Source organism: Sus scrofa, chromosome 15 (genome assembly GCF_000003025.6).
Source record: "Sus scrofa isolate TJ Tabasco breed Duroc chromosome 15, Sscrofa11.1, whole genome shotgun sequence".
Lineage (NCBI taxonomy): Eukaryota > Metazoa > Chordata > Mammalia > Artiodactyla > Suidae > Sus > Sus scrofa.
The window spans coordinates 38626198-38650435 of NC_010457.5; the positions used below are offsets into that span (position 1 = coordinate 38626198).

The 24238-nt window shown below is 35.6% G+C and overlaps 1 protein-coding gene across 9 annotated transcripts in view; it reads left to right on the top strand.

The window, feature by feature from the left end:
- WDR17 (WD repeat domain 17) overlaps window positions 1-24238 on the top strand; it is a 104852-nt gene that overhangs the window by 36610 nt on the left and 44004 nt on the right. For 7 of the 9 annotated variants that reach the window (XM_021075880.1, XM_021075873.1, XM_021075875.1 and 4 more), the window contains 5 exons: window positions 5310-5493; window positions 9627-9857; window positions 16653-16904; window positions 20223-20345; window positions 23749-23933. In XM_021075880.1, coding sequence (XP_020931539.1) covers window positions 5310-5493; window positions 9627-9857; window positions 16653-16904; window positions 20223-20345; window positions 23749-23933 — 975 coding nt within the window. The remainder of the gene's footprint in view (window positions 1-5309; window positions 5494-9626; window positions 9858-16652; window positions 16905-20222; window positions 20346-23748; window positions 23934-24238) is intronic. The other 2 variants (XM_021075879.1, XM_021075881.1) reach the window with 2 other exon arrangements.

Sequence of the window (24238 nt, forward strand, 5' to 3'; positions counted from 1 at the left end):
AGTCTTCCTCATCTTTGAATTCTCAGGTTACTGCACACTCTCTGGCACTTAGTAGCCACTTATTAAATGTTTCTAGAATGATTGTTTTAATCTTGAAATACCAGTTCATTTCAATTAAGATTTAAAAAAGTCATTGCTTTATTCTGGGGTAAAAATTCCTTTTAACTGGAGTTCCCGTCATGGTGCAGTGGTTAGCGAATCCAGCTAGGAACCATGAGGTTGTGGGTTCAATCCCTGGCCTTGCTCAGTGGGTTAAGGATCTGGCATTACCATGAGCTGTGATGTGGGTCACAGACGCGACTCGGATCCCGTGTTGCTGTGGCTCTGGGGTAGGCCGGTGGCTACAGCTCTGATTAGACCCCTAGCCTGGGAAACCTCCATATGCCATGGGAGCAGCTCCAGAAAAGTCAAAAAGACCAAAAAAAAAAAAAAAAAAGAATTCCTTTTAATTACTAATAGTGTTGTAGTTTATTGAAAATTTAAGAAAAAATAGCTCTAATCTATAAACCGATTAATTTTGTACAATATGAGTTTTTATTGGACCACATGAGTAAGATTTCATGTAGTCTGTTTCTCAAGATTGAGGAAATACCCAGCAATCAAAATGCAATTTAAGGGAGTTCCCACTGTGGTGCAGCAGGTTAAGGATCCAGCTTTGTCTCTGCAGAGGTGCGGGTTTGATCTCCAGCCTGGCCCATTGGGTTAAAGATCCTGCATTGTGAAGCTATAGCATACATAAGTTGCAACTGTGGCTGGGATTTGACCCCTGGCCTGGGAAATTCCATATGCTGTGGGTAGGGCAAAAAAAAAAAAAGTCAATATAACTTACATTTTTTTCACTTACCATTTCCCACAAAAGACAAGCAAGCCTTCTAAATGCCTCCTTTGCCTTTCCATCTTCCTCCTCACCATTCTGCATGTATTTCTAAACATCTCAGTCCCAAACTCCTCCTATGAAATGACTCCCTTAGTCTTTGGTCCTTATTGTCTTGTCTTTTATTTCCTTCTAAAGAAGAAGTACTTATCAGGCAGGGCAAAGTATTCCTCTAAGGAGTCAGGAAGGTAAGAAAGTAGATGAAAGCAGAACGTAATTTATTTTATGTTTGCATGTGTCTTGAATTTTATGATGACATTATATGACTTGAATATTTAGGAAGATTAAGCTAAAAGTATTAATATAAAAAAAAACCTGTGAAGAAAGTTTGCTTGTCATTAAAAGCTAAAACTAAAAATATTACTGATTTAGAAGTTAATGCAAATAAAATTACAGTTTGTTACAAAATTCACTGAAAAATTGTTTCAAAATATGCATCAAAAATTACATTATTAAATGGCGATATTAACATTTTTTTATTTTTTGCTTTTTTTTAAGAGCTGCACCTGTGGAATATGGAAGTTCCCAGGCTAGGGGTCGAATCAGAGCTATAACTGCTGGTCTACACCACAGCCACAGCAATGCAGGATCCGAGCCACATCTGTGACCTACACCTTAGCTCACAGCAATGCTGGATCTCTGATCCACTGAGCAGGGCCAGGGATTGAACCCGAATCTTCATGGATACTAGTCGGATTCGTTTCCACTGTGCCACAGTGAAACTCCCTGATATTAACATTAATTAAATTTACATTAATAAGTATTGTTTTAAATGTGAACTTCTAAACTGAAGCACTTTGACAATTATGCTACATAAATATAACATATTTTAATTATTTTTAGAATATTCATTAAATAACACCTAGTGTGAATGAACAAAATCTGAGTCTGTCACATACAGATGATGCTTATGTATTTTCACATTTTTCTGAACTATTAAATGATACCTGTAAATGCCACTAGCATGTTTCTTTAGCCATTGAATTTTAATACACAAATACATAAACTACTCTAAATGTGGAGTGATTTATGGTCCAACTCAATGTAATGGTACAGTCTCATAATACTGAATTGAAAATATGATAGGAACATATTAATGAATTCATCCCTACAAATAGTTCAGTATTCTGTATTGTGCTTAAGATCCCATGTGGATAATTTGTATAGTAAAGTCAGTGAAAATCACTGATGTGCAAAATGGCTCCCTCATACATTCATTGTACTTTTGTACTATTCTACAAAATGTCTAACTTATATAGAAGTTTTTTCTCTTAGATGCGTTAGATACATTTATGGTATATACCATAGACAACTTAAATAACTGAATACTTTAAAACAAACTTATTTATCCCTAAATATACAGAAGATGCATTTATATCTGTAAATGGGCCAACTTAAAGTTACTATAGTTACAACTCTCATCAAGTGAAAGCTCCCGTTGGTACTGAGTCATCTTTAATAATATTTTCTTTCAAAGCTGTTCAGGAATAGATGATATTTGGATAGTAAGAAATACAGAAATTATAGATGATAAAGCCTTAGGAAATAATTAGCTCATTAGTAAAAATTTTGTATGTATTTGCTACAGCATTACTTGTGATAGCAAAAATTAAAAGTTGCTTAAATGTTAAACAATAGCATAATGGCTCATTCTTTCAATAACATTAGTGAAATCTCTTCTATTGGCCAAGCATTACCAAGCACTAGGAAAGCAACTGGAATGACCAGGCAGACTCTTTTCATGGAAGTCATATTCTTAGGAAGAATAGGGGGTAGGAGAGGTAATAAATAAGTAAACAAATGAGTAAGTAAAAGTTTTAGGAAGAAATTCCACAAAAGATATAAAACAGATAAGATACAGTCATTGACACCAAAAGCAAAGCCAACAAAAGCAAAAATGAATAAGAAGGACTACATCAAACTAAAAATCTGCCCAGCAAAGGAAAACAAGAAGGCCAATGGGAGAAAATATTTGCAAATCATGTATATGATAAAGGGTTACTATCTAAAATAAATGAATTCATACCACTCAATAGCAAAAACAAAACAAAGAACCTCTTTAAAAATGGATGGAGGGCCTGAATTGACAGTTTTTCAAAGAAGGCATGCAGATGGACAAGAGGGACATGAAAAGGTGCTCAACCTCACTCATTGTTAGGGGAAAGCAAATTAAAACCACAGTGAGGTATCATTTCACACCTGTTAGGATGGCTGTTACTAAAAAGACAAGCAATAACAAATAAGTGTTGATGAGGATGTGGAGAAAAGGGAACCCTCGTGCACTGTTGATAGGAATATAAATTGGTGCAGCTACTATGGAAAAACAGTATGGAAGTTTCCCAAAAAATTTAAAATAGAGCTACCATATGATCCAGCAATTCCACTTCTGGGTATGTATCCAAAGAAAACCAAAATAATAACTTGAAAATATATATGCACCTCCGTGTTCATTGCAGCATAATTTACAGTAGCCAAGAAATGGAAGCAACGTTAATGTTCATCAGTGGGTATATGGATAAAGAGAATGTGGTATGTATATACAATGGGATATCATTCAGACATAAAAATGAAGGAAGTCTTGCCACTTGTGACAACATGGAAGAACCCTGAGGGCACTGTAGTGACTGAAATAAGTCAGATAGATAAAAACAAATACGGAGTGATCTCTTAGGTGGAATCAAAAAAAAAAAAAAAAAAAAAAAAGCAGAACAAGAACAAGACACCATCTCATAGATACAGAGAACAGACTGGGAGCTGGCAGAGGTGAAAAGTTGGGGTGGGCAAAATTGGTGAAGGCATCAAAAGGTACAATATTCCAGTTATAAAAGAAATAATTCATGGGGATGTAATATACAGAATGGAGACTATGCTTAATAACACTGTATTGTATGTTTGAAGGTTTCCAAGAAGTTGATTTTTAAAAGTACTTCGCACAGAGAAAAATTTGTAATTGTGTGTGGTGATGGGTTAACTAGACTTATTGTGGTGATCATTTTGCAGTATATACAAATATTGAATTATCATGTTGTACATCTGAAACTAGTAGAATGTTATGTGTCAGTTACATCTCAGTTGAAAAAAAGAGATAGCAGGAGTCATGGGATAGGTTCTGGGGAGGAACATGAATTTATTTAGATGCCATGGTCAGAAAACACAGCTCTAAAAAAGTGTTTTTGAATGAGACCTGAACAGGAGAATGAATAGCCATGAGAGAATCAGTGGGAAGAGCGTGTAAAGCCAAGAGAACAGCAGCATAGGCCCTAAAGCAGAAGTGATTTTGCTGCATTAGAAAAACAATAAGGTCAGAGTGAACAGGGAACAACATGATAACAAATGAGATTGGCCAGAAGCCAGAAGTTCATGATGCTGGGCATTGAAACCTGCGTTAGCAGGAGTTCCCGTCGTGGCGCAGTGGTTAATGAATCCAACTAGGAACCATGAGGTTGCGGGTTCGGTCCCTGCCCTTGCTCAGTGGGTTAACGATCCGGCGTTGCCGTGAGCTGTGGTGTAGGTCGCTGACATGGCTCAGATCCCGCGTTGCTGTGGCTCTGGCATAGGCCAGTGGCTACAGCTCCGATTCGACCCCTAGCCTGGGAACCTCCATATGCCGCGGGAGCGGCCCAAAGAAATAGCAAAAAAGACAAAAAAAAAAAAAAAAAAAGAAACCTGTGTTAGCAGTTAGGATTTTATCGCAAGTATACAATTAAAGAAAGGTGGATTAATTAATAGTTAATATAATAATGATTTTTAAAAGCTCATAACACTGCGAAAAGTTTCGTTGTGTGTTAAAGGGAAAAACCAAGTTCAGCAAAGTGACATATTAGTTTGTATGTGTGTGTCCCAAAAATGTTAAAAATGATAGACAAATGAATTGATCCACTAATTAGTGGCCCATTTACAAAGCAAATAGGAAAATCAGGTTATTTCTTTAGTCCATTTACATTTAAAAACACGACATAATACCCCTTCTAAAAAGCAGTGGGTCCAATGATGCCATTGCTCTGCAGACTGAATATCTTAATAACATAGTAATGAGCAGTTGGCTTATTTAACCTACACTTTTTTTATTCAAATGTAAGTAAACAATGTAGAAAAGATATTTTAAGATCAAGGTCTATAGATAGAGCTATGGAAAATATAATAAACCTCTGATTATTGTGCATATTTAAGTGTACAACATTTACTTTTACTTGTTTTTAAAATTGATATGTTTAATTTCAGTTCTCTCTTATTTTTGTAAAAAAATGATTTCTTTCACCTGATTGAATATTCTTGAGTTCACTTGAAAAGTAGCCCAAAGCTTGGGCTGCGTTCATATCTTGTTATGAGGTATACTAATTTCCATATACGTAGCTTTTTACAAATGTGATTATTAATGGAAAGTGTATTACCTAAAAAGAAGCACTGACATGTTTTATTTATGTATTTTTTTTAGTTGGATCACCGTTATAATGAATTCAAACTTCACTCAATTATGTCTGAACATAAAAAAACAATCACAGCTATCTCTTGGTGTCCACATAATCCTGATCTGTTTGCAAGTGGCAGTACCGATAATTTAGTGATCATTTGGAATGTTGCAGAACAAAAAGTCATTGCTAAACTGGACAATACAAAAGGTATATCTATAACTGATATTTATTGTATTAAGTGGAATATTTTTATTTCAATAAGCAAAATATTTTACTTCAGTTAGCTCAGGTTTTAAAGTAGTGTTTTCGGGCTTTCTAATGATAATCTATGTAAGAAACTCATTTCATGTCATGACTCATTATCTGTGTGCATGTGTACAAAACCGAAAAAAATTTCATGAAATAATTGACACTGATCAATTAAAAAAACATCAACACTAAATAATTTCATTAATACTGAAAAATAACATTAAAAATTCCAAAATAAATGTAGAAGTAGTAATTAGATACAGTTTTCTCAATGAGACAATTGGCCCTGCCTCTTTATTACTTTATTCCAATCTGAAACATACAGGGATAAGATTTTACATATAGTCACTGCCCTGCTGAGCTATAATTTTCAGTCAAGGTAGAAAGTCCTAGTTCATGCACATAGGTCTTTGTAAATTGAATAATATCATTACATTCTTTCTACTTAGCATCTTACCCCATAATGATGATGAAGTAATCATTTTTATGTATAAAATTGTCACAATAATTCAGTCGCTTTTTGAGCACCGAGTGTAGCTCAATTATCGATTATGGTTTTGAAAGGTACTGCTGGATACATTTTCCATGTTCAGTCTTTTCTCTAAAGTCTTTTCAGCCTTTTCTCTACTGATTAAAACTTTGAAATAGAAAACTGGAGTTCTTGCTGTGGCACAATGGGATCAGTGGTGTCTTGGGACTGCTGGGACACAGGTTCCCTCCCCAGCCCAGCACAGAGAGTTAAGGATCCAGTGTTGCTGCAGCTGTGGCTTAGAATTGATGCTCAGGTCTGATCCTGGCCTGGAAACTCCATATGCAGTGGGGCAGCCAAAAACAGGGGAAAAAAAAGAAAACTGAGACATGACAATGTCACTAACTTTGTTCAAGTTTTCTTTATAATTTTCTTTTCAGTATGTAGCAACAGTATTGGGAATTCATAGGCAATTGTATTTAATCTTGCTTCTGAAATAATAATAACAATGCCTTTTGAAACCTTTGGATATATTCAACATAGATTGACTATAGCTTGAGTATAGCTTTTCTTGACTTTTCAAATTTAGGTCACTAGGAATTCTGAAAATACTTGAAAATACACCAATTTTGTTATGTAACCTTCATCTTTAAAAAAAGTTGCTAAATACTTTCAGCTAGGAAAAGCTGAATCTCCTTCCCAAGTTCATGTATCTTGCTTGTTATTTTCACTTGGAATAACCTCTGAACTTCAGTATTAGACAGGAAGTAGTTTGCTTCAATCTCTGAGCAAAAATCTTTTTAAAAGTCAACTATTCAGGGTGCTTATTACATTGATTTTTTAAAAAGATTTTCAATACTTCAATGAGAAAAAGCCAGATCACTTTGGGTACAAAGCTTTGTGGTTTATAAATAGCAATTGATAGCCTCAATCAAGATTTCATGTTTTTCTGGTCATATCCATTTCCCCACAAATCACAAATTCTCCAGGTTTTCCCAGTATTGTTTATATTGATCAATGATGCATTTTCCCAATACTTTAAATCCAGCTTTGTGTGAGATTCATTTTCAATAACACAATAAATACTCTTTAAAATTCTTTCCATATTTTACATGACATAAACTAAAAATGTCATATAATGTCATTGTGCTCATAAAGTTGTCACACAAAATCTATACTAGACCTTAACTGCATTAACATTTTTTCCAAATATTATACAAAATTAGACATTAAACAACATATTTTTTTATCATTACCTAGTTTGCTGGTTTGTCATCAGATAACATATGCATCACAGTCATTCATGGTGGAAGAGACTTTTGTCCATTAGCTGCATGCACTATCGCTTCCTTTGCCACTGAATATACAATTAAAAAGGACTTTTTCATTAATATCTTTAAAATGATTAAATAATTGTAGTAACAGGAGTTCCTGTTGTGGTGCATTGGGTTAAGAACCCAAATAGTATCCATGAGGATGCAGATTCTATCCCTGGCCTCGCTCAGTAAGTTAAGGATCCAGTGTTGCTGCAAGCCGCAGCAGAGGTCACAAACGCAGAGGTGGATCTGACATTGCTGTGGCTGTGGTGTAGGCCAGCAGCTACAGTTCCAATTCAACCCCTAGCCTGGGAACTTCCATATGCTGCAGGTGCAGCTCTAAAAAAAGAAAAAGAACCTAATTGTAACAATCTTAATCATTTTATATATTTTCCTTTTTATGAAAAATTTCAAAGACAATAAATTCCTCATGCTGTTTCCAGATATCTTAATGTGAAGATTGAAAGCTGTAATATTCTATTGGCAAAAACAATATGAATACTTTGGGTCATTTTTATTTAAAAGAATCCCCTTTGAAATGGCGGAGACTGTTTTTTTCTTTTTAGAATCCAACTTAAGCAAAGCAGAAGTTTGTGTTGTCAACTTAAAAAAAAATAAATATTAGGACTTCCACATCTTATGGTTAGACTCGAATGTGCCTCTGCATTTTTTTACTTCATCATTCTTTTTTCTTAATGATGAAAAACTCAACAGAAAATGAGTATTAATTCATTTAAATGTAAAATGTTAAAACATTGTCACCAGCTTGAAAAATTGTCACACTTAATAATATCCCTTCAGAGAAAAAAAAAGATCATTAACAGTAGGTAATAATACCACCTACCTATCTCAGAATATTGTTGGAAGAATTAAGTAAGTGGATATTTGCAGAGCTCTTAGAAGTGTTTGCATGTAACAAGCCACTAAGGAAGTATTTTCTATTATAACTGCATGACGTTGTTTCTGGTCCTTTCTCTTCCTTGATGCCCTTCCCAAAGCACACATCTGAGAGCTGGCATTCTAGTGGCTTCCTTCAAATATGCTGTGGTGGTTTGACCCATACAGCATATCTTCCCTTATTGGAGAAATACCACTTTGGTCAATGTATCTGAAAACGAATCAACCTTTTATTGGCTTTATTTATGTATTCATTCATTCATTCAGTGAGTATGGAGTTCCCATTGTATATCAAGCCCTGAAATGATTTCTGTGTCTTGGCACTTTGTAGATAGTTGACATAAGCTGAACTTAATATCAATGAATGGCTTTCACTTCTGGGTCTTTGTTCATAGCATTTCCTCCTCCTGGAAAATACCACTTATCCCATGTATGTAAACTCTACTGTTCCTTCAAGATGTAATTCAAATCCAGTTTCTTTTCTGGACAATGGCCCATCAGTCACAATCCCTTGCACACAAAGCAGTCACTTGGAGAACCTTGTTAAAAATAGATTCTGGACTGCAACGCCACATGATCTGATACACATATTCAGTTTGATGATTTAGATACAATTGATAAATGTTTCTGTATCAGGTGATTCATAATCTCTCTCCTGAGTCATAAATTTACCATAACACTTATTTTATGTTATTTATTTCATCAACAGTAATAATGGGGAAATTAACAATTAACTTTTGTATTTTCTCTTTTATTTTAAAAGAGACTTTTACATACAGGATTATATTTTCTTGTCTTAACATTCATGAGAAACAGGTGGTCCAATATTTTGTAACATCCATTTTATAGATAAGAAAACAGGTTTAGAGAGGGAAAGTGACTTGATTAGTTCATCTGAGGCAAAGCTAAAATTTAAATCTAAACTAATGAGACATAGAGTGTAGCATTAATTGTATTGTTATTAAATCTTTACAGTAGCACTTAACTATTCATACATTTAATCCTTATCTCTCCAATTTAGATTTAAGAACCTTTAAAGCAAGAATTGTATCCCATACAAACTTGTATCCCTAAAATGCTGAAAGTAGGACTTATACACAAGAATTAAGCAAGAATGTATTGCTTTAATATACAGTTTTCTGAAGGAAAAAACTCTATTAATTTCTTTGAACATATGAAGCATATGATCATACTCGTATTTTGAAACCTGGAAGTATCTTCCATGTATTCCTAAAGTCTCTGGGCTTACTTTATAAATCAAATTCCCAAGTAAGAAGGTAATATTGTTTAATAAAGGACATAGTCTTATATTTCAGTTACTTTGGAAAGATGGGATGCAAATACTGTTTTAAGGTACAATCTTATGCCACGTCTCTCTCTATTGTGTATCTGTGTTTAACTGATTCCAGGGATGCCTGCCTCTCTTAGCTGGTGCTGGAATGAAGATGATGCTGTAGCATTTGCTTCCCACAGAGGCCCCCTGTTCATCTGGACCATCTCAGGACCAGACAGTGGGGTCATTGTCCACAAAGACACTCATAGCTTCTTGTCTGATATCTCTATATTCCGATGGCATACCCAAAAAAGGGGGAAGGTTGTCCTTGGTCATATTGATGGAAGTCTATCAATTTTTCAAGCAGGTAAGAATTTGGTTAGGTCTCTTAAATGTTATTTTTCTTAGCAACATATAATTTCTTATCTATATAGCAGAGAAAGTTCATAATATTTTAATTTTTAAATAATAGTTGTGCAAATATTATCCAGCACTGTGCCAACTCCAAATAGCCACTGAAGGAAATTTTATATATAAGGTATTGTCATGCATTTAACTCTGCTGTGCATATTTTACTTTGCATTAGCTCCAATCGGTCATTTGTCCTGATTTTTACTTTTTTGAAGTCAGTTCTTTAATTTTGCACATTTACTAAGAAATGACCCAAATGAAAATGGACCTACAGCTGAAATATATAATAACTTACTAATACTACTCTAAAATATTATCCCACTTGCTTGTAAAATACCATTCTGATGCCACTGTTCTTTTGCAAAGAACCTGGGATAAAGGAACAATGACTCTTTGTAGCCCTATTAATTAATTAACCTGCTACATTGGAAAGATCTAAGAAATTAGTTTATGTTTATTCTTTAAATTTAGACAATAACAAATATATAACAAAAATTGAAAAATTATCTGATGAGTTCTCCCCTCATAACTAAGTACTGCTGACATTTGAAAAAACTGCTTTTAACCGTCTGGTATCTCCATTGATGGTTCACTAGGCAGATGGATGGATGGATAGATAGATAGATGATAGAGATAGATAAATTAAAGTGCTTTTTCAGGGTTAGGATAACAACTTTCACAAGGCGTAATACATTCCACTCATCTGAGACTAATAGAATAAAAAGAAATTGAAATTGAGCAGAAAAAATACTGAACATCCAAATGAATTTTTTCTTTCCTTAGGGAATGATCTTTCTAAAGTTAAAAAAAAGGATATATAAAGTATTGATAAAGTATTTTAGATACATTTTAAAGCAAGATGTATTATTTACCCTTTTCTGAAAGGTAAGAATAAATGTGCATATACGTCTTTCTCACCTCCCTTCTGAGCTCCTTGTACACATCCTCTTGTCTCTTCTGGTTGCTGTGACCTCACACAGGGACAGTATCATCTGTGTTAGAGAAGAATAGGGAGGGATCCGTGATTGCCCTTTGCTTCATTTGGATTTAGTGTCTCAAATTCCTCCACCTGTCTTCTGCATGGGGAGCAGATTTTGGCTCTAGTTGGTCTCGAGGTCACAGGTAGGTGACGTCATTCGCAGGCGCTGTGTGGTGATCTGGTGATTTCCACTTCCTCCCACTCCCTGCACTCTTCATCTTCCTCAGTACCAGGGAGGGGATTGGGGGACAGTAGAGACAGATGTATGGTCCCTGCTTTTGCGTCTCTGACCTTCAGGGTGTAAGTAAGGACACTCCCCAAATTCTACCCACCCCTCCGCACTGGCTTATCCAGAGATTTCATGGGGATTGTGACCTTCTTCTTGCAGTGTGTGTGCTTCCTGAGCTCTGAAGAGGATAATAAGGGGCTCTTATTCTGGTTCATACTCCATCTTAGATATTTTTCATCACTTTGTAATTTGTCACTGTAGCCATTTCCTTTGTCACTGGCTAAGGCTTTCTTTTCTTGCTTTCTTATTGTTGGGCATTTTTGAAGATTTTAATCCATGAAGACATCGAAACCTTGTATTATGTATCTAAGCTCTGAAACGTTGAGATGTTGTCCACTTATTTTGGCATGAAAAGGATAGAGAGGAATAAAGCTTCCTCCACTTTTCTCTTTAGGTTTATGTCAGGGTAGAAAGTACAATATTTCCACAGTTTGAACTGTGCGACTTTCAGAAGAGGCCACTGTTTTCCCATAACTCAGTTATTTGGTTGAGTCCACATCATCAAGTGTTATTTTTCTGGATCCATCCATGTATTAGTTTGATAGAGCTGCTCTGACAAGTACCACAGACCAGAGGGCTTAGAACAACAGAATATTTTTTGACTTACTGAGATATAATTAACATACATCACTGCATGAATTTAAGGTGTAAATAATGGCTTGATTTACAAATATTGTGAAATTATTACTATCATAAATTTAGTGAACATCCATCATCTCATATAAATGCAGTAAAAGGAAAAAGAAAAAAAAAGGCAAAAATATATTTTTTCTTGTGATGAAAACTCTCAGGATCTTTATCATCTCACAATTCTAGAGGCCAGAAGTATGAAATCAAGGCATCCAGCCAGGGAAGTATATGGTCCAAGCCTCTCTCAGCTCCTGGTAGTTTCTTAGCTTATGGTAGCATAACCCCAATCATGCAGTTGTGTTCCCCCTGTGTACATGCCTATCTCTGTATCCAGATTGCCCCTTTTTATTTACTTGTTTATTTATTTATTTTTATTTTTTGGCCATACCCATGGCATACAGAAGCTCCCGGGCCAGAGATTGAATCTGAGCTGAAGCTGCAACCTAGGCCACAGCTGCAGCAGCACCAGATCCTTAACCCACTGTGCCGGGCCAGGGATCAATCGGTGCCTCCACAGAGACAAGCCAGATCATTAGCCCACTGCAACACAGTGGGAGCTCCCAAATTTCTCTTTTTTATAAGAACACAGTCATAGTGAATTAGGGTCCGCTTCAGTCATCTTCCCTTAACTTGGTCATCTGCAAATACTTATTTCCAAATAAAATCACATCACAGATACTGTGAGTTAGACCTTCAGCATCTTTTGGGGACACAGTTCAACCTGTAACAACCCAATACAGACTTCTTAACCTCATTATTCTATAGGATTTCTAGCAATTAATATGCACACAATGGTAGTATATCCTGCTATGTATTTTCCTTTTGCATATGCAAAATCTAGTGGGTCATAAAGGAAACACCAATTTTTCATTCTGACACTACATTTTAAATTGCAAGTTTGAAACTTTGAGACTGTTATATTAATACCAGTACTGTTATGTTTTTACTTTTCTTGGTGAATGACCACCCTTACCTTCCTAGTGACTTATAGGCTCCACGGATAGTTCTGTTTCTATGTAAAAAGATGGAATTTCTGTCCTGCAGGGTCTTGCAGGAGACAGTGACCTCAGGCTGTCTGCTGTCCTGTCTTTACCTCTCTTAGAAAAAAGTAACAAATATTCTTGGAGGACTGCCCACAATAGTGCAGTTTATCCATCGTTTTAAAGCAGTGATTTTTAAATGGTGCTTACTGCATGTTTATGTGTATGGATTACATAGTGGGTGGGGGTGAGAAGTCTTGGTAAGTAATCCAAGATCTTCAAGTCTTCTGCTCCCTTTCAGTCTGAAAAGCACCAATTTATTCTGTATTGGGGGGATTCCAGGGCCAAAATAGTTGGAAAATGGCAACTTACACACAGCTATGGCAACGTCAGAACCTTAACCACTGGGCAGGGCCAGGGATCAAACCTGTGTGCTCATAGATACTAGTCAGGTTCATTACTGCTGAGCCACAATGGGAAGTCCCAGAAAATCTTTTTTTAATTGATCTTTATAATGGAAATATTTTAATTGAATTGCTTTTCGTATTATTCCAGGGATGTATATTAAACAATTGCATTGTTTCATTTCTAATTTTAGAAATGTTTTTAGTGACATTGTGTGTGTATGTAGTACCATGTTCTTTTTTTAAATCTTTTATTTATGTATATATATTTTTCTACGGTACAGTATGGTGACCCAGTTACACTTACATGTATACATTCTTTTTTCTCACATTACATGTTCCATCGTAAGTGACTAGACAGAGTTCCCAGTGCTACACAGTAGGATCCCATTGCTAATCCATCCTGAGGGCAACATTCTGCATCTACTTACCCCAAGCTCCCAGTCCCTCCCACTCCCACCCCTTTCCCCTTGGCACAGAAAGTATATTCTCCAAGTCCATGATTTTCTTTTCTGTGGAAAGTTTCCTTTGTGTCATATATAAGATTCCAGATGTAAGTGATATCATATGGTATTCGTCTTTCTCTTTCTGACTTATTTCACTCAGGGTGAGAGTCTCTATTTCCATCCATGAAATGGAAATGAAATTGTTTCGTTCTTTTTTTTTGGCTGAATAGTATTCCATTGTGTATATATACCACATCTTCCTAATCCAATCCTCTGTCAGTGGACATTTGGGTTGATTCCATGTCTTGGCTATTGCAAATAGTGCTACAGAGAACATGCAGGTGCATGTGTCTTTTTAAAGAAAGTTTTGTCTGGATATAGGCCCAAGAATGGGATTGCTGGGTCATATGGTATAGTTCTGTGCATAGATTTCTAAGGTACCTCCATACTGTTCTCCATAGTAGTTGTACCAGCTTACATTCCCACCAACAGTGCAGGAAGGTTCCTTTCCTCCACACCCCCTCCAGCATTTGTTATTTGTGGACTTACTAATGATGGCCATTCTGACTGGTGTGAGGTGGTATCTCATGGTAGTTTTGACTTGCATTTCTCTAATAATCAGGGATGTTGAGCATTGTTCCATGTGCTTGTTGGCCATCTGTATATCTTCCCTTTTTTTTGAAAACATACAGGAATATTTATTTCTCCTCTCAGTTCTAGGAAAAGTTGTACATCTTCTGACCACACTTTTTTTGTGTGTGCTGTTTTGTTTTATTTTTATCCAATGGACACTGTGAATTATGTGTTTTTTCTAATCACATAATGATTTACATTCTTTTATGATTTCCTTCTTCTATGCTTTGGCCACCCAATCTCAAAATCAAAATTTGAACAGCTATATAGATTTATCTACTACCTTCTTTATTTTAGTTTTCAGCTGTATCTTTTTCTTGCCCCAGTTTTTGTTTTTCATAAGAAATTCTTCTTATTCACTTATTCATATCCTATTCTTCTGTCCTTATCTGACAATACAAGTTGTCTGATTGTTGTGTAATGAAATAGAACATAAATAAATATTACAATAAAAAGGTATATAAATAATAATACCACCAGCTGCTATTCTTATGACTGGCTGCAAAATTTTACAGGTTCCGTTTTCTATCTGTTATAATGAAAATGTTGACACCAGATAAAACAGAAAATAATGATTATAATTCATTATCATTTTGACTGTTAGTGTACGGCATTAAGCAACCAGATTTAGATATTATAGTACTTGTGTTGCAAAGTATCCCATGTTTTTTGTTACAGTTTTTTCTTTACATGCTGGAATATTTTTAATAAGTCATGTATACTAAATGGTATGTTCAAATACCTAAAAATTAGTTAAGAAATAGCTAGTACAATTTAGCATAATCATTTTTTACCTATCTGTGCCTTGTAATGATCAGTTATATTAATATTCATTACTATTTGTTATATAAAAGCAACTTAAAAGATGCTTGTTTTGGGAAAGAAGAAGGAAACAAACTTTTCTTTTTTCTTTCTTTTTTTTTTTTTTTTTTTTTTTTGGTCCTTTTAGGGCCGCACCTGCAGCATATGGAGGTTCCCAGGCTAAGGATCGAATCAGAGCTGCAGCCGTTGGCCTACACCACAGTCACAGCAACGCCAGATCTCAGCTGCATCATGGCAACACCAAATCCTTAACCCACTGAGAGAGGCCTGGGATTGAACCCGCAACCTCATGGCTCCTAGTCGGATTTGTTTCCACTGTGCCATGACAGGAACTCCGAAACAAATTTTCTTGATGGTCATTCCAAAAAAATTTTATAAATCCAAATAAGAGAAATGTCACATGCATTTTCTGTGATTATATATGCAAAAATTATGAATAAAATATTACCAACCTAAAATCAACATATTTAAAAAAATAATATGTCCTGAAGTATTAACCTCAAGCCAAAAACTATAAGATTTACAACTAACTTAAAAATATATACAGGGAAGTCTGTTTCTTTTCTGCTTTTATGATCTGATGTATTGAAAAACTAATGATGACATTTCAGGGAGAGCTGTGGTATCTTTCAATTGCGTTAATTTTTTAAATAAACACTTCTTTTCAAGTGTGTAGTACTTAGGAATAATTGCCACTTGTCTTAAGGTTGTAATTTCTGAACTTTGTTGTTTCACTGCCTTGCTTTTGAGAATGAGAGGACTGTTTAATTGGAGTCCCCATGTGGCACGTCAGCAAAAGCCTTTTTCCCATATCGCCAGTGTGTATATAATTTGGAAGAAATAAGAGGATTGTTTGCTGTTCCTTTTCTCCACTTAATTCCACTTGTTTTATCTCCCTATTTGTCTGGTTGCCTGTTTGTTCTGGAAGTCAGCAGTGAATTATGAGCTGACAGATGAGAGGATGAAAGGGGATGGAGTGACAGTAAATATGGCTTTACTGTTTATCGTATGCCCTATGCCCTAAGCACTTTAAGCAACTGACTCATTTAATCTTTTTAAAACCTCTGGTATTGTGACGTTTCCCACTATAAAAATAAAAAACTGAGCACATAGAGATTATTTTGTCCAAGAACACAGTGTTGGGACTAAGATTTGGAGCCAGGAAGTCCTCTGAAGCCTGTGCTTTTCATCAGAACACTGTGTTCTTTGCTCTGACAAGCACTTCCCTGCCCCTATGCAGTTGTAACTCAGTGAAATTATCATTGTTGACAAGATAATGTGTATTATTTTTCTATGTCTTTTTCTTACAGCTTTTCAGTAACAAATAGAAAAACAAGCAGGGTACTAGGGATTGCCGAGGCGAAGCAGTTCAATCTGAGTGTCATCATTAGGACAAACTCTAATTCCCCTACTTTCACAGGTCAGTTAGGACTTCTGCATAGAAATGCCAGATTTGTATTCAGCACTCTCGAAGATCAGTGGTATGCAAGGGGAAACATAGTATGATCTCAATTATTAATCTTATTTTGAAAATTGTGTTTAAAATCAAGTTCTTTACATTTTAATAGGTAATAAAAATCAGAAGCATGTTCTGAGACCTGACTCTCTTGAAGGGACAGATGAAGAGGATCCAGTTACAGCCCTGGAATGGGACCCACTATCTACTGATTATCTCCTTGTGGCTAATTTGCATCATGGAATTCGCCTAGTAGATTCCGAATCACTTTGTTGCATAACAACATTTAATCTTCCCAGTACAGCAGCTTCTGTACAATGCTTGGCCTGGGTTCCCAGTGCTCCTGGGATGTTTGTAACAGGAGGTAACTTTACCCTATTCCCCAGAGTTTATTTTATATTATTTTATTTTATTGTATTTATTTTTGGCCATGCTTTTGGCACGCAGAAACTCCTGGGCCAGGAATCGAATCAAAACAGCAGTGACAATGCTGAATCTGCAACTGCTAGGCCATCAAGGAAACTCCCCCCGCCAGAGTTTTAAATATGTTTATGTTCTTGAATTGAGTTAGGGAAATTGTACTCTTTTATTGGTTCATTTTGTATAAAACTTTTTGATATCTCAAATATTATCATTTATTATAGTGAATACCTATAACTTTTATTTATATGGTGTATCATTAACACAATGAAAACATAAAATAAATAAAATAAAAGTGAAAGTATTTCCAGGTTTCTGGTAACAAATTGGAATATGTCATATATGCACAAACATGTGTGCATGTCTCTGTGTATGTATACAGTTCAGTTTCAGCCATGGCAGGATGACAGTAAAAGTATTGCCTAGAAAAACAGTTTAACTGGATGAGAGGTCTGTTAGCCTCACTGATAATTTTGAGAGTCATGGTTTCCTAATCTTAAGAGCATTAGCAAAGCTAAGAAGTGATGGGGGATGGGAAGATGGGGAATTCAAACTAGTAATTAGAAATTAAATGACTACTTTTACCATTTACTTAGGTTCAGAGAAAGAGGCCGTGGTTCAGCTACTGAATAATTATTTGCTAAGTGTAGAATAAAAGACAAAGAGTCTTTTATCCTTTCAACATTTTTAGAGAAATTCTTTACTTCTTTAAGCACTTAAACTACACGTGGAAGTAGATTCTTATTTATATATCTTAATTGACTTTAATTTCACAAGATATAATTAATGATAGACATAGGAATTTTGTATATATTATTATTATTGAGATAAAATTCATATAACATAAAACTCACAATTTTAAAGTGTAGAGTTTAGTGGCTCTTAGTAGTCCCAAAGTTGTAAAACCATCACCACTATTTAACTCCAGAATATATCATCATCCTCCGAGTAAAGCCTACACCCATCAGCAGTCCCTCTCCATCCCCCACTCCATAAGCCCTGGCCACACTTGTGTACATGAATCACTAATACACTTTCTGTCTCTGTGGATTTGCCTATTCTGGACATTTCACAGAAATGGAATCATTCAATGTGTGGCCTTTTATGTCTGGCTTTTTTGACTTAATGTAGAGTTTTCAGGGTTCATCCATGTTGCAGCATGTGTGAGTACTTCATTCCTTTTTATACATGAATAACATTTCATTTTATGGATATGCCAGATTTTGTGTATCCATTTATCAGTTGAGGACATTTAGCTTCTCTCCACTTTGTTGCTGTCAAATGAATAATGCTGCCATGAACATTTGTGTACAGGCTTCGTGTGGATCTGTGTGTAAACTGGTTGGGTGTATATGTAGGAATGCAGTTTTTGTATTATATAATAACTCTGCATTTATTTTTTTAATTTATTTTTTATTGTTATTTCCCCCAGCATGCTTTTTCTCCCCCACTATACAGCATGGGGACCCAGTTACACATACATGTATACATAATTTTTTCTCCCATTGTTGTGCTGCATTGTAACTATCTAGACATAGTGCTACACAACAGGATCTCATTGTAAATCCATTCCATGAGCAATAGTTTGCATCCGTTGACCCCAAGCTCCCAATCCCTCCCCCCTCCCTCCCCCCCCTCCCCTCAGGCAACCACAAGACTATTCTCCAAGTCCATGGTTTTCTTCTCTGTGGAAAGTTTCCTTTGTGTCGTATATTAGATTCCATATATAAGTGATATCATACGGTATTTGTCTTTCTATTTCTGACTTACTTCACTCAGGGTGAGAGTCTCCAGTTCCATCCATGTTGCTGCAAATGGCATTATTTCATTCCTTTTTATGGCTGAGTAGTATTCCATTGTGTATATATATATACCACATATTCCTAATCCAATCAACTGTTGATGGACATTTGTGTTGTTTCCAGCTCTTGGCTATTGTGAATAGTGCTACAGCGAACATGCAGGTGCATGTGTCTTTTTAAGGAAAGTTTTGTCTGGATCTAAGTTTTGTCCAAGAGTGGGATTGCTGGATTATATGGTAGTTCTGTGTATAGATTTCTAAGGTACCTCCATACTGTTCTCCATAGTAGTTGTACCAGCTGACATTCCCACCAACAGTGCAGGAAGGTTCCTTTTCTCCACACCCCCTCCAGCATTTGTTATTTGTGGACTTACTAATGATGGCCATTCTGACTGGTGTGAGGTGGTATCTCATGGTAGTTTTGACTTGCATTTCTCTAATAATCAGGGATGTTGAGCATTGTTTCAGGTGCTTGTTGGCCATCTGTATCTCTTCCTTGGAGAAATGTCTATTCAGGTTCTTTGCCCATTTTTCAATTGGGTTGTTGGCTTTTTTGCATGACATTTTTCACAGAACTAGAACAAACAGTCCAAACATTTATATGGAACCACAAAAACCAAGAATTGCAAAAGCAATCCCAAGAAACAAAAACCAAGCAGGAAGCATAACTCTTCCACTTCAAGCAATATTACAAAGCCACAGTCATCAAGACAGTGTGGTACTGGTACCAAAACAGACAGACCGACCAATGAACAGAATAGAGAACGCAGAAATAAACCCTGACACCTATGGTCAATTAATCTTTGACAAAGGAGGCAAGAACATAAAATGGGAAAAAGTTTATTCAGCAAGAATTACTGGGAAGCCTGAAGAACTGCATGTAAATCAATGAAACTAGAACACACCCTCATACCATGCACGAAAAAAGTAACTCTGCATTTAACCGTTTGAGGAACTGCCAAAGTAGTTTATTGAAGTGGGATTTTTGGAGTGAGGGGGCTTTCTAGTTAGTCTTCACATACATCAGGCAGCCCTTGTTTGGCTGCAGGTGGGTAAGGAAGCAGTTTATAAATATTTGAAAAGAGGAAGGATTATTTAATGTTAGTGGTGGAAAGTTTTCTGTATCTGGCTTTCCTAGAGCAAGTGTGTCAGTGGGATGCTTTTTGGTGATCAAATTGTCCTAACGATCTCTGTGGGGAGAAACTGCTGAAGTAGGCAGTCTCTTACCCTAGAAAAGGACTGGGAACAGAAAAAAAATAGCAAAACATGCCAAAAATTTAAATGATGGTTATCAGTTCAGCTGTTGTCTTTATATTATCGTACAATATTATCCCATGAAGAATGTCAATAAGTGGGGCTAAAAATCTGGCAAGTTGAAATTTTGTTATTACTTTTATTTCTAGGCGTTTTATATTTGAAATAAAGTGTGTTAATATTATGCCTTTTTCTGGATCTGACTAGATTCTCAAGTGGGTGTTTTGCGCATCTGGAATGTTTCAAGAACAACACCTGTTGATAATATTAAATTAAAGAAAACGGGATTTCACTGCTTACATGTACTTAATTCTCCTCCAAGGAAAAAATGTAAGTGAAAATATCCAAATTTAATATTTTAAAATACCATAATATGCATTTGCTGTCAATAAAATGGCTGATATAATGTATAAACATGTCAAATACTGTGTGTTACTGAGAAGTAATTTTTTTTTTTGTCTTTTTTAGGGCTGCATCTGCGACATACGGAGGTTCCAAGGCCATGGGTCGAATCAGAGCTGTAGCTGCCGACCTATACCACAGCCACAGCAACACCAGATCCGAGCCACGTCTGTGATCTACACTACAGCTCATGGCAGTGCTGGATCCTTCACCCACTGAGTGAGGCCAGGGATCAAACCCACAACATCATGGTTCCTAGTCGAGTTCATTTCTGCTGCTCCATGACGGGAAGTCCTGAAAAGCAAATTTTTTAAATAGCCTTTGATAGTATGTGTGCTAAAGGTACTGTCAAAGCCATACAATATCTAAAATTGATAAATTGAAAATATTTAGAGCAAAGTTACATTTTTTAAATGCTATTAAATGAGTGCATTAAGGCAATCTCAAATTATCTACAAGGGCGAAATGAAACAATGATATTGGTGAAAATAAGAAATATCAAGAGTTATGGGATTAAATAAAATAGGTCTGAACTAGGAAACTTTATGTTTTAAATGTGTAAACTTTATGTTTTAAATGTGTAAACTTTATGTTTACAGTTTGTATGGTTTATAACAAAGTTAACCTAAATATTAGAAATATAGGATCTAGGATATATGTACCATGTTTGAATGTATTCCATATTTGTCACTGGATTAGTAGTTAGAACTGCAGGTGATCTATAGCTTATATATTTTTGTATTTGTTTTATTACCTTTTATTACTTCTGAAATTATTAAAAATAATGGAATACATTTAAGGTATAAAAGAAAAATCTAGAAGTTGGGGGAGGGTTAAAATTAGAATTTTTCTTAAACATGAGGGAAAAGAAAATTGACTTCCTACTTAAATCAGTTGTTGTTACTCTCCGTGGTTGGTAGTTTTTTTTTTTTAATTTCTGAGTGGATTATAAAAACATGAGGAAAGGAGTTAAGTGATTGAAACATCTAAAATGATTGATGGCATCTTATTCACTATTGTCTATTACATACTAAATAATTAGCGAGGGCTATTCAAAATGATGTTTTGAATTTCCGTGGGCAGATTTAGTATCAAATTTTGTGGGCAATGGCAAATAGTAGAAAATCTCTGTATTTGGAATTCCCTTGTGGCTCAGCGGTTAACGAACCCGACTAGGACCCATAAGGACGAGGGTTCGATCCCTGATCTCGCTCAGTGGGTTAAGTATCAGGCATTGCCCTGAGCTGTGGTGTAGGTCACAGGCGAGGCTCGTATCCTGTGTTACTGTGGCTGTGGCTTAGGCCAGCAGCTGTACTTCCAATTTGACCCCTAGCCTAGGAACTTCCATACGCCGTGAGTGCGGCCCTAAAAAGCAAAAATAAATAAATAAATAAAAATAAAAGAAAGAAAATTTCTGTATTTGACACTCTAGTCTTTTCATAAATTAAAACTTTTCTGCAGAGTCCTAATACATCTAAATCCTGGAAACTGGAGGGTCTAGAAACATTAGGACTGGAGAAGTAATATCCTGGGTGGCTGGCATATTTTTTTCTGTATCCTGCAATTTTTGGAGTTATTTGTTTAGATGCTATGAACATCCATCCCTTAGGATGACTGAAATACTGCAGGTTCTTTTCTTCCTTTCTTCCTTTCTCTCTTCCTTCCTTCCTTTCTTGTGTGCTTGCTTGCTTGCTTTTTTGCAAGTGATCCCATGCCCCTTCAAGAAAAATCAGGAAATGAAAAGAAGCACATACTGATCTTATGATTTTTGAGTCATTCCGTTCATGTTACCTATTGCTGGTAGTTAGCTTTTTCTCCCCAGTTTTTTAATATAACAGAAAGTGTAGAGTTAGAAAAATTATGTGAAAATGAAAAACTTTAAATGTAGTCATACCAAATTCTAAAAAAAGATGAATTACAGACAGGTGGATAAAGGATGTCAAATCACCCATAATATCAACAAATTAAAACATTAGAAAAAATAGCCATGGATTATATTAGTTTTAACAAAACCTTCAGCTAAATCATTAAACGAAGTTTCTTCTGTTTTTAGTGGTTCATTCTAGTTTGGACTGCCTGTCATTCTTAGATTCTGAGAAATGAGTATTATCCAAATGAATGCACTAAAGAAGTCTTTATTATATTTGAATCAAAAAGAGAATATACTAGAAAATATTTATCTATATTCCTGAGAGTAATTAATATAGATTATTCTGATGATTTACAGCGGTGTCATTATTTTGAATTATATTTGTAAGAGTATATTCATGTGCTAAGGAAAAGCTTTTTGAAAGAAGACAAAATATGAGATAAACAATATGCAGAAAATAACTAAACAAGGAGACATTTATGTGATTGAAAGTTGGGGAAATGAAAGCCTATGAACAGTTAAAACTGAGGAAAAAGAATAATTAAAATGCAAGTGTATATCATATGGTTGTGATTCTTTTTTTTTTTTTTTTTTTTGTCTTTTTGCCATTTCTCGGGCTGCTCCTGCAGCATATGGAGGTTCCCAGGCTAGGGGTCCAATTGGAGCTGTAGCCACGGGCCTACGCCAGAGCCACAGCAGCACAGGATCCGAGCTGAGTCTGCAACCTACACCACAGCTCACGGCAATGCTGGATCCTTAACCCACTGAGCAAGGTCAGGGATCGAACCCGCAACCTCATGGTTCTTAGTTGGATTCGTTAACCACTGTGCCATGATGGGAACTCTGGTTGTGATTCTTAATATGGATTCTAAATTAAAGTGAATTATAAATAATCTCAGAAGTAATTATTTTCATTGAATTGGAAATCAGTGGAAGAGAATTTTTAGTTTTAAAAGTTCACAAGCATGTGTATTTGTTTTGTGTAGATAACAAAATAAGTTATTACAGCATCATTTTGAGAGAAAATCCTAACTCAGCAATGATTTTACTGTTTTTTAATTTATGGGGAAATAAGAAACCAAATATTTTGAGTTTCCTGGTGGCCTTGCAGTTAAGGATCTGGCACTGTTACTGCCGTGGCTTGGGTCACTGCTTTGGCTCATGTCGCTCTAGTGGTGTTGGTTCAGTCCCTGGCCAGAGGAACTTCTGCATGCCCTGGGCACAGCCCAAAAAAAGAAACCAAATATTCACACATATTGTATAATATTGTGATTCCTCTGACACTAATTTTCATTCAGTTTGCACGTCTTTTCAAAATAATGTCATATATGTGTATATGACAGATTTTCTGGATGAAAGAAATGAAGAACTTTATAAATTAAGTCCTGTGGTTTCATTGGGAACCACAATATGGGAAGCTATTGGCACAAATGTTTACTTGTTTATTTTTTTCTTTTTCAGTTTCAATCCAGTCCCCAACCAAAAATCATTATACATCCTCAACAAGTGAAGCAGTTCCACCCCCAACTTTGACCCAGAATCAGGCATTTTCTCTTCCTCCTGGTCACGCAGTGTGCTGTTTCTTGGATGGTGGAGTGGGACTTTATGATATGGGAGCCAAAAAGTGGGATTTTCTTAGGGATTTGGTATGTCTGTGGTGGTTCTTCTTTTATGCACAGTACTTATTCTGCATATAAAATGTTTACTTTTACTTACGTATTAATATTGGTCTAAAATTATTTCTGTAGAGAATCATCTATTAAGATTTTATATTAAATGGCTGAAACATTTTAGAAAAATATATGGAGTAATGACAGAACTATTACAATTATTTACATTTAAACATTAAATATCTTTAAATATTGTCTTAGCTTATCGGATTCCCTTTGCATTTGGTATTGTTCCCACTGTTGTGTGAGCCATGTTACTCCTTTGTATAATATTTGAAAAT